At 38.4% G+C, this 12,213-nt stretch overlaps 1 protein-coding gene across 2 annotated transcripts in view; it reads right to left on the bottom strand.

Annotated features, from left to right (window-relative positions):
• The window catches only part of LOC126272385 (uncharacterized), a 99,119-nt gene that overhangs the window by 42,463 nt on the left and 44,443 nt on the right, over positions 1-12,213 (bottom strand). For both annotated transcript variants that reach the window (XM_049975203.1, XM_049975204.1), the window contains exon 2: positions 2,247-2,576. In XM_049975203.1, coding sequence (XP_049831160.1) covers positions 2,247-2,567 — 321 coding nt within the window. In that variant the 5' untranslated portion in view covers positions 2,568-2,576. The remainder of the gene's footprint in view (positions 1-2,246; positions 2,577-12,213) is intronic.

Genomic DNA, 12,213 nt, shown 5'->3' with positions numbered 1-12,213 from the left:
GATGTAGCCTCTCCCCCATTTTATTCAATCTGTACACTGAGCAAGCAGTAAAGGAAACAAAAGAGAACTTGATAAAATACAGGAAGTAAAAGTTCATTTAAAATTGTTACATAACCCAGACTGCAGTTATAAAGAGTCAAAGTACATGAAAGGAAGGTAGGGGTCGAGAACAGAATGAGATAAGGATGTAGCCTCTCCCCCATTTTATTCAATCTGTACACTGAGCAAGCAGTAAAGGAAACAAAAGAGAACTTTGAAAAGGGAATTACAGTTGGGGAAGAAGAAATTACAATTTTAAGGTTTACTGATTACATGATAATACTGTCAGAGACAGCAACGGACTTTAAAGGTAAGTTAAACACAACTGATAGTCTTCTAGAAAAGAGGATATATCATGAACATCATCAAAGGTAAAACAAAGCTGATGAAGTTAGTTGAATTTTATCAGGGGTCACTGACAGCTAGATTGGCAGATCAGATACCAAAAGTAGTAGATTAGTGTTGCTATTTAGGAAGCTAAATGACTGATGATGGCCAAATTAGGGGTGATATAAAATGTAAGAGTGTCAATAGCAAAAAGGGTGCTTCGGGAGAAAAAAAAATACAAAAGTAAGTTCACAGAATAGACTTTCATTCTTTAGTAGAGTGTGCACTGATTTGAAACATCCTGGAGGATTAAAACTGTGTGCCACACTGGGACTTGAATTCAGAACCTTTAACTCATGTGGGTAAAAGATGTACAGATGGAGCTATCTAAGCATGACTCGCAATCTACCCTCACAGCCGTTCTTCACAGAAGTTCTCCTACATACCTAGGCTGTGGTTAAGCCATTCCTCTGAAATATTCCTTTTTCCAGGCATGCTAGTCCTGCAAGTTATCCAGGTGAACTGCTTTGGGGAGTCTGAAAAGTGAGAGAGAGGCTCTGACAGCAGAGGTAAAGTTGTGAGGGTGGATCGTGAATCATAGGTGAAGGTTCTAAATTTGAGTTACAGTCTGGAACAAAGTTTTAATCTGTCACAAAGTATCATAAAGTTAAATGTCAGTAATTCTTTTCCAAAAACATTTAACTTTAGTGCAGCTTTGAATGGAAGTGAAACACGGACAATTAACAGTGCATACAAGAAGGGAGTTGAAGCTTTTTAAAAGTGGCACGACAGACAAACACTAACAATTAGATGGGTACACCAGACAATTAATGAGAAGGCACTGAATTGAATTGGGGACAAAAGAAATTTATGTAACAACTCGACTAAAGGAAGGGATCGGTTCACAGGACACACACTGGAACACCAAGGAAAAGTCAATCAATCTGTAGAGGAAGATAAAGGCTGACTACAGTATGGGGTGGACATTATGCAGAGATAAAGCAGCTCACACAGAACAGATTAATGTAGCGAGCTACGTTAAACCAGTATTTGGACTGAAGACCACAATGACAGTGACTGTAAAACAACAACAACAAAGTGGCCAACTAACGCCCTAAACCAAATTCATTTGAATATGCATGGGTCGCTCTGGATAGAGGAATTGCATCCTAATACTGCCACCACCAACAAACGTTGACCTCTAGAGAGTACTTAGCTAGTGATGTGGGCATTATTAAAGTCATACTGAATGGTGTGATCCACAGTTTAAGGAGCCATTGTGCATTCTTTACTGTCATGTGACAGTGCCATATCCCATACTGACATTTTGCATGCCACCAGTGAAGGGACACCATACACAGTAAATATTGCTCCATGGGTCTCTCTGATTCCTTCAATCAGGCATGAGTTTATCTCCATACCTGTGTATTTATTAATTTCTGTTAGTTCTCAATCTCTCATACATTGCAATCTGGTGGTGTTATCAAATCTTCCTTAGTTTTCTTGTGTCTTTTTTTCTGGAATTGCAACTCTTTCCAGAAGCTCTTCCTCAACGAGTATGGCTTACCTTCCATATTACTGTCTCATAGATTTCCCCTTTTACATAGTAAAATTTTGTAAATACACTTGTCTTGGTTTAGCTCCTTGGATCAACAAATCCCTCTCCCCTCCTCCCATACATGCATTAAGCAAGCACTCATCCTCACATATTTTCGTAACTTGCTGTATAGCAGCATTTTCACTGAGTCCCATTCACAATAATATTAGTAATAATAATAATAATAATAATAATAAGACTGGCCTAATCCCTCAAAACCCCTGCCAAAAAATTTAGATGTTACCTTACATGAAAATTGAGAATTTTTTAATATTATACTTACCTTCTCATAGAAAGCTGCCTCATTTTGAAAAAACTCACATGACCTGAATGTTTTCCTACGTCCAATGTTATGAGGCAAGCTTTTAACAATCAGTGCAATAGAATATTGTTTCTTACTAACAACATCTGAACCTTGAACTGCTAAATGTGTGATAGTACTGAGATAACTATCTCCACGGGCATCCCTTCGGAACAGGGTATACTGACCAAGCTTTACTTCACTGTGACCAGAAATTTCTTTCAATATATCAATAAGAATATTTTCAGTGAATTTTGGAGAGATTTTTAACAGTTCTTCTCGAGTGCCAATAATAGATGACATGTCGGCAGTCTGAAACACATTAAAAATAATGATCAATAAATATGCAAGAGAATTGCATACTCAAGGTAGCATTATACTGTGGTCACCTCTACTTATGCATATTACAGTGTAAATACTATAATACAATTCATTTTTGTTCCCATTTTAAGGAAAAGAGATTTGTTTGCTGAAATGGTTGTTTTTGTCAGCCATCAACATCCTTCAATTTACAAGTGTATTAAACATTTAATTCAAACAGTCAATGAAGCTAAAAAAAACTTATTTAGCATATTTTAGAAACAGTGTATTCTAGGGCCACAAAGCTCAGTCTAAAAGATTCAAAATAATTGAACCAACTAACTTTTTTTTACCTCTCCCTCCTTCTTAAGCCTCCCCTTTCTGCTAAAACCATTGCCAACTTTTTTTAACGTAATTCATGTATCTAAAACAAGAGAAACAGGTCCAAAACTGGAGAAAATTATTAAATGACAGAGAATATACATATATACAGAAGAAGTTGAGGGGTGCCATGAAGCACAATTTCTAAGAAATTTCAAACCACAGACTTTCTCCTCAGAGTGTGAAAAATTTTTGTTGGCACCGATCTACATAGGGAGAAATGATCATAATAATAAAATAAGAAGAGTCAGAGCTCACACGGAAAGATTTAAGTGTTTATTTTTCCTGCATACTGTTTGAGAGTGGAATACTAGAGAAATAACTCTAAGGTGGTTCAATGAATCCTCTGCCAAACATTTAACTGTGAATTGCAGCGTAATCATGTAGAGGTAGATGTAGAAGTACACATAAACAAGTGACAGAGATTTAAGACAAATAGAAAAGTGTGGTACACAATTACCACATTGTCAAGCAATTTCATGCTGGTGAAGTAAGCAGAAAGGGTTCTGGACAGGAAAATCTAAAAGTGCTAGCCAGTGAACCCTGAACTCCTGAGGTTATGTTAGAGTGCTTAATCCACAACTTGCACTACTTTCTTTTCAAGTTTCATTACCTTTAACTTTTTTCTTTCATGCTCCTGTCAACAACTTACATTCTATAAATTTGCACTATGTTTCTCACTAATGTATGAAAGTTGATAGATCTCATCATAAAGGATAATCACCATGGATCTTACAGATCTGAAATTATATATTAATGGCACGAAGGAAATGACAGAAACTAGTTGTCTATGTTAGCAGTTAAGTACTATAAAAATAAAGAATTGCAAATTTTGCATTTTAAACAGTTGTAGGCATACATATACAGTAAGAACTAAAGTTACTTTAAAAAACCTTGAAAAAGATAAAATATGATGGTTGGAACTTAAATAGTGGCAACTATTTTTTCACAACCGATACAAAAGAGTTACATGTTTGCACCTGTTACTGTCCTTCAAAATAGTCACCAGCGTTGTTTAGGATCCATTGTCAGCGATGTGGAAGGGGTAGTATACTGTTAGCAGAGCCTGTTCTGTTGATGGTGTGAATGGAGCGGTCTACTGTCTGTCGAATCTCTGAAACAGTTCTGAAGTGAGTGCCATGAAGTGGTTCCTTCATCTTCAGGGTCAAATCAAGGTCACAAGGACTCAAGTTTGGGGAGTATGGTGGATAGTACAGTACTTCGCTGTCCCATCAACTGAACAGAGCAGCCACACCTTGCGCTGTATGTGCCCGCGCATTGTCGTGCAAAATGATGGCTGGGTTGCACAGAAACTGTTGCCATTTCTTTCGCAAAGCTGGTCACAGGTGATGCTCCAGAAATGAACAGTAATACTGTGCATTGACAGTCTGCCATGGAGGAATGTAATGAGTTAGGATAACATCATTAGTCGTACACAAGACTCACCACAACTTTAGACTGCTCCATTCACACCATCAATAAAACAGGCTCTGATAACAGTATACTATGCCTTCCCCATCACTGGCAATGGGTTCTACAGTGCTGGTCACTACTCTGAAGGACAATAAGAGGTGCAAACGTGTAACTCTTTTCTATCAGTCGTGAATAAATAGCTGCCACTATTTAAGTTCCAACCCTCATATGTTACTTGGGTACTCCGGCATGGAATGATAAAAATTATCTATACATGGTACAGAGGAGTAAGTTAAGATAAGGATTTAACTTTCATCAGAACATAGATAGTAGATAATTGAACAAAGTTGGGTGAGAAAAGCGTGGTGGCCTTTCTGAAGGAACTATGTCTTTGTTCATACAAAGTGACGTAGGGAACAATAGACAAGTTGTTTCAGGATATGAATCTTGCTGCCCAAATAAGAGCGCAATATCTTCACTACCATGAAGAAAACATCCCTATTTACAGAAGCATTGTTATTAATGTATTCTTCCAGGTCATGGATCTAATTATTCAGGTACATTATAGAAGGCTTTAATAATATGAAATGTTTGTGACTGATGTCGCAGTGTGTACAGCCCTAGGCTGAGAAATACTATAAAAACATTTTGTTATGCTGCAGTAATTGTGTGGCAATATGTTTTCTCTGAGAAGAAGATGGAAATTTAGAACTGAGTATGAACTTAGTCACACATTTTTACACAATGGCTGTGGTAACACAATGTCTGTGAAAGTCAGAAGTTTATAGATTGGTGCATCAGTTTGGAGTGTTTTTGTTTTGCATATTGGTATTCTGGCTGATATGGATTTATTTACTGATTGTCTTTTTCATTTGTAGTTCATTGTTGCTATTTGAGTTTACATACTGTCATTTTGTTATTTTGAGATAGTGAGTGGAGCTGTGGATGCTAGAAAAATGGAGTGGCAAGTGGAGAAATCTGAACATTTCCAACATATTCTTCTGTTTGTGTTCAACAAAGGGGTGCCAGTAGCAGAGGCAGCCATAAACATTAGTGCCATGTATTGGGATAATGCCACTGGACAGAGCATGGCAGGAAAATGGTTTTCTCATTTTAAGGAGGACGTTAGACATTGGTGATTCTCCATGCTTGAGAAGACATTCAGTGCTTGATTAATACTGTTTAAACCCATAAATCAACAATGATCCATGTCAGCATACTCCAAAACTGACAAATGTGATGAACTGTGATTATTCCACCATTGTGCAGCACTTGCAAGCAATGGGGAATGTTCAAAAATCTGGTGTATGGATACCGGGCGTCCTAAGCCAAAATCACCAAAATCAGAGGGTGGGCATATGTGTACCTCTGCTTCCTCATCATCAACTGGCTTGGGAACAACACTGATCACTTCTATTCTGTATCATTACTGATGATGAGAAATGGTGTCCTTATGGTAACATACGGAAAATAAAGGAATGGCTGAGCCCAGACAAAGCAGCAACTGCCAGTACAATGACCTGCATGGAGCCACAGAAAATAATGTTATGTATCTTGTGGAACAGTGACAGTGTGGTGTACTATGAATTGCTTACCCGAGGTGTAACCATCGTTGTTGACATTTATTGTCAACAACTGAGATGTCTTGCTGATGCAGTCCAAGGACAATGACTAAGAATACTGTGTGAAGTGATGCTACCTCATGATAATGGCCACACCCATTCTGCTACACAGACAAAAAACACTATAAAGGAGTTGGGTAGTGAGGCCATTCTGCACTCATTTTATTCACTTGGTCTTGTGCCTTCAGATTTTCATCTTTTCCACTCTCTATCAAACTACCTTAAAGGAAACTTATTTCTTGATGAAAGTGCCCTTTGGACACGGCTCAACAAGTTCTTTGCCTCAAAACCACTTGATGTCTACAGTTGTAAAATCAAAAAGCTACCCCGGAACTGGCATCTGTCATGAATAACAAAGGAAATGTATTATTGATGACTAAAGTTTCTGTTACATGTATCTGTTGTGTTTATTAAACTTGGCAACCATAGATGTAGGACAGTTATTTGAGATTTGGAAATGGAGGGAGCATATCCATTATGTATGAACCCATGCTAATCATAAATGTTGGTGTGTGATGTTGTGTGGAAATAATGACTGTGATCTTATACATTTTGCTGTGCCAGTTTACATAATGTCAGTTCTGTAATATGTCACCCTCTGTAGGTAAGTGGTCAGTGTGATGGACAGCTAGGCAGAGGCCCCAAATTTAATTCCTGGTAGTGCTATGTATTTTCTCTTATTGTGAGGACTGGAACAGGACGTACTTAGCCTCATAGTGTTAACTGAATAGCAACTTGAGTGAAAAGTAGGGGTCACAAGGTTTGAGAAGCAGACAACAGCCAGCATAGCAGTGTGCTAGCTCCACGTCTCTCAGTACCAGACCCGAATGACACCACTGGCACAATGTGACATGGTGGCCAGTTGGAACTGAATCGCCTGACTGACCAATACTTTGAGCTGGTTAATATTTGTGCAAGAGCCTTTGGTAGGTGGAAAGTGTTAGGAGAATGCAAATTGTTTGTAATTTTCTAGCAAAACATATTTTCATCAGCAGTACTGTCCACACTATTATGTAATTGGCTCCCGGGTAACTTGATGGGAACCTCAAATTTGGGCACTGGCCATTTTTTTTTATTTTTTTATCAGTCAAGTGTGCTTTCATTGTGCCTTTGCTTGCAATGAATCAGTGGTACAAAGTTACTGTAAATACCTCTGCAAAATTTAGAAATGCACAAGAGGGCAACAAGTTTGTCTGCGCCAGCATTTTGCTGCAAGTATCTCTGTGAGAGCTTCAGTGCTGCTGAAATCTAGTGTGTGTGTGTGTGTGTGTGTGTGTGTGTGTGTGTGTGTGTGTGAGAGAGAGAGAGAGAGAGAGAGAGAGAGAGAGAGAGTCTCTCTTACGAAACTTACTGTATTTTCTACTGATGTCTGCTGGGGACACTGACTGACTGCTATAATATACCGTACTACTTCTGGTTGCAACTCACCCTTTCATTTAGTTTTGTCATTTCATGTAACATTTTCACCTTACTTTTTCTCATCGTGTATCCATTGTTAGTGATTACTCATTCAGTTAACCAATTTTATTTCTGCTACCACCTAATTTTCAGTTGACTTAAAAGAACTATAGAAAGGCAGACATAATTTTTCTTTCCCTGGTAAATATGGGGCTGAATGGGTGCAAAGAGAGGCACACTAATGTTTTTGTATGCACTACATTAATTGTTGACCTATTAATTATTTTACACTGAGGTGACAGAAGTAATTGGACACTTATATGTACATGCACAGATGACAGTAGTATCAAGCACGTGAGGTACAAAAGAGTAGTGCATTGGTGGAGCTGCCATTTGTATTCAGATGATTCATGTGAAAAGATTTCCAATGTGATTACGAATGCATGACAGGAATTAACAGACTTTGAACGTGGAATGGTAGAGGAGTTAGATGCATGGGACATCCCATTTAGGAAATCATTAGAAAATTCAATGTTCTGAGACCCCCAGTGTCAAGAGTGTGCCACATATACCAAATTTCACGCATTGCTTCTCACCAAGGACTGATGGCCTGCACATAATGACCAAGAGCAGCGGCGTTTGTGTAGAGTCATCAGTGGTAACAGACAAACAACACTGCATGAAATAACCACAGAAAACAATGTGGGATATATGATGAACATATCTTGTAAGTTAGTGCGGTGAAATTTGGTGTTAATGGGCTGTGGCAGCAGATGAACAATGCAAGTGCCTTCGCTAACAGCAAAACATCGCCTCTCCTGTGCTTGTGACCATATCAGTTGGGCCCTGGATGACTGGAAAACACTGACCTAGCAAGATGCGTCCCAATTTTAGTTGGCACGAACTGGTGGTAAGGCTCGGGTGTGGTTCAGACCCCACTCTGCCATGAACCCAAGTTGTCAACAAGGCACTGGGTAAGCTGGTGGTGGCTTCATAATGATGTGGGGTTCATTTACATGGAACGGACTGGGTCCTCTGGTCCACCTGAACTGATCACTGATTGGAAATGGTTATGTTCAGCTACTTGGAGATGTCACTGGGCCACAATTATTTGCAATTGGTTTGAAGAACATTCTGGACAGTTTGAGTGAATGATTTGGCCACACAGATGATCTGACATGAACCCTGCTGAACATTTATAGAACATAATCAAGAGGTCAGTTCATGCACAAAATCCTGCATCAGCTGTAGAGGCAGCATGGCTCAATATTTCTGCAGGGGACTTCCAATGACTTTTCTGTCCATGCCAAGTCAAGCTGCTACACTACGCCAGGCAAAAGTAGATCTGATACAATATTAGGAAGTATCCCATTACTTTTGTCACTTCAGTGTGTATTTATTGTAGAACATGCAGAACTGGGCAGCCCGTGCATATTCGACCACCACACTCAAAGATATGGTTTGTGGGTCGGGTACAGCCCTACCTAACCTTGGGAAGGATTTGTCAACAGAAGAATCACTGAGCTGTTTATCGCCAAGCCTCCTGCAGCTACCTCAGCATCCAGGGCAAAAGCCATGCCAATACATGAGATGCAGATTAGATAAACATTACTACAGTTTCATGCATTGATTTGTGTCCATGTGTTCACATGTCCATATCACATCACACCTGTTTCCTGCATTAACAAGTACTTAGGTTGTACTCAGCTTCTCAACAGCCAGTTCAGTTGCAGGCTCCAGACCAATAAACAGACATACTTGAGCCTGTGCTACAAACCATCACACCTGCCAATGATGCTACTCAACCTACAGTGCTTTCTTGTACCTTCACCAGTGTCGCAGTCACTGTCATCCAACAGCCACTACAGAAGGTCCTGCTTCCTCAGCTCATCACCACTACTGACAGTCATGGACTTCATCATAGTTGGCACCCACTATGCATAATCACAGGAGGACATTTCAGTTGCTTTCTTTTGCAGATGTTCTACACCTACATCTATACTCTGCAAACCACTGAGCGGTGCATGGCAGAGGGTATGTCCCATTGTACCAGTTATTAGGGTTTCTTCTCATTCCATTCACATTTGGTGTGTGGGAAGAATAAATTTTGAATGCCTCTGTATGTGCAGTAATTATTCTAATCTCATCCTCATGATTCCTATATGAGCGATACATAGGGTATTGTAGTGTATTCCTAGAGTCATAACTTAAAGCCTGTTCTGGAAACTTTGTTGATAGACTTTCTTGGGATAGATTATGTCTGTCTTCAAGAGTTTGCCAACTCCATTCCTTCAGTATCTCTGTGATACTCTCCCACGGATTAAGGATTAAACAGACCTATGACCATTTGTGCTGCCCTTCTCTGTATAAATTCAATATTCCCAGTTAGTCCTATTTGTTATTGGCCCCACACACTTGAGCAATATTCTAGGATGAGTCACATGAGTGATTTTCAAGCAATCTATTTTGTAGACTGAGTGCACTTCCCGAGTATTCTACCAATAAATCAAACTCTTTCATTTGCTTTACCCATGACCAAACCTATGTGATGATTCAATTTTTGGTTATTTGTTCATTTGTCCATATAAATCTCTTATTCAGTACATATATCATACACATGGTATTGGGCCTTTTTATCTATTGAATTTTCAAATATCAAACATACATTATTTAAATTTTTACAACAAATTGGATCCATACAATTAATAATTACAATTTTTTTTAAATACTGTATACTTATAACTTATTTCTACAATTAAATATACAAATTACATTTTTCCTTGCATAAGATACTGTGAGATTGAATAGCAGCAGTTTTTCAGACGGTAGCCTGTCACAGCCTTTTTAAAGCTCTGTAGTTCAGGAAGAGATTTTATGTCTTGGTAATCTGTTGTATAGTTTTGTTCCTGCACGACATACACCTTTTTGGCATAATATGGTGTTACAATGATTAACATGTACGTCACTGTCTGACCTGGTACTGTTATAATGGACACTTCTGTTTTGAGGAAAAAGGTTTTCTTTTCTCAGTATACTTTTTTTGACATGCATGACTACTTCCACTATATAAATGCAGGAAAGGGATAGGATATTTATATATATATTTAAAGAAATGTTTGCATGGTTTTATGCTGCTCACTTGTTCCATTATCCTCGTAATTGCCTTTTGTTTCCTGAAAACTGTTATTGCCTGGTGTACATTCCCACAGAAAATGATACTGTACTTCAGTACCAAATGTACACGAGCAAAGTATACACCCTTAACTGTTTCTGCACTAGTATTGTTGCAAAGAATTCTTACTACGTAGCTCATTTTTGCTAGTTTTGAATTTAGGGGTGTGATACGAGTGCCCCCTTTAAGATTTTCCTGGATGTGAATCCCAAGTAATTTAGTTTCATTGACAGCACTAATGTCTTGATTATCTATACATATTACAGGTTGTGCCGCATTTTTATTTTGATGGGTATGGAAACTCATGAGCACTGTTTTTCCAGTAAACTATTCAGACACTCCTTTTGTAATATCTTTTTCAGATGCAGTAAGATTTTCTTCTTTATTCCCTTCAAACAATAGACTGGTGTCTCTGCAAACAGTACTGGCTCAGAGTCCCTAAAGTGTGATGGGACATCATTAACGTACACCAAAAAAAGAAAGGGACCTAAAATGGAGCCCTGTGGGACACCATGACTTACTCCGCATGTTTCTGAAAGGTGTACCTGGAATCCATTTCCTTCCATGTACTTAATTTCAGTTACCTCAGAGTGATATTCAAAATATGATTAAATCCATTGATTTAGCACATATCTTACACCATACCGTTCAAGCTTCCTCAGGAGCACAGAATAATCAATCACATCAAAAGCTTTTGTTAGGTCCAAGAATAAACCCGAGATATTTCCATGGTTGTCCATTGCATTTAAAACATGGTTTATCAGATTGAAAGTGGCTGTTTCAATTGATTGCTGAGGTCTGAAGCCAAGTTGACATCCAGAAATAATAATATTCTTGTGGAAGAATGTAGTTAGTTTATTCAAACCCTGACAGTAGAGACACATGCCTATAGTTACCCATGCATTGATGATCACCTTGTTTATATAGGAGTATTACTTTTGCCATTTTCAGTTGCTGTGGGAAGACACCACATGATAAGGATGAATTGCATATGTCTTACTGTTATTTTTATAATATAATCTGGAATATCATCAATACCAGTTGAATAATTACTCTTCAGTGAATTAATGGTATTTAGGAGCTCTGTTGGGCCTACTGGACTGAGGAACATGGATATATTATTTATATCAATAGATGAACGTTGTTTCCATGTTGTATTAGGTGGATTTCCAAATTTTCCAGCAACAGTTGAATAATAAGAATTTAAACTGTTTGCAAGTGCCCTAGGGTCAGTGAGATTCTTGCCATCATTTGATCTCACACACAATATTTTTTGTGATTTGTCTTCTTCACCATAAGATCCTGCACATCTTTCCAAATGGACTTAGTTTTATTGGATGACTTCATAATATATTTGTCATTTTCTTTAATTCTTGCCTCTTTTATGAAACATTTCAAAACTAGCTTGTATTTTTTGAAATAAATAAGAAATTCTGGACTGCTGTCAGTTTTTGACTGCAGAATAAGTTCCTGCTGCCTTTTAAGAGATGCTCTAATGCCAGATGCAATGCTGCTGCTGCTGCTGCTGCTGTTGTTGTTGTTGTTGTCTTCAGACCTGAGACTGGTTTGATGCAGCTCTCCATGCCACTCTATCCTGTGCAAGCTTCTTCATCTCCCAGTACCTACCGCAATGTACATCTTTCTGAATCTGCTTAGTGTTTTC

Source organism: Schistocerca gregaria, chromosome 5 (assembly GCF_023897955.1).
Source record: "Schistocerca gregaria isolate iqSchGreg1 chromosome 5, iqSchGreg1.2, whole genome shotgun sequence".
Lineage (NCBI taxonomy): Eukaryota > Metazoa > Arthropoda > Insecta > Orthoptera > Acrididae > Schistocerca > Schistocerca gregaria.
Note: the sequence above shows the minus strand (reverse complement) of the source record. Positions and strands in the feature narration are given on the sequence as shown.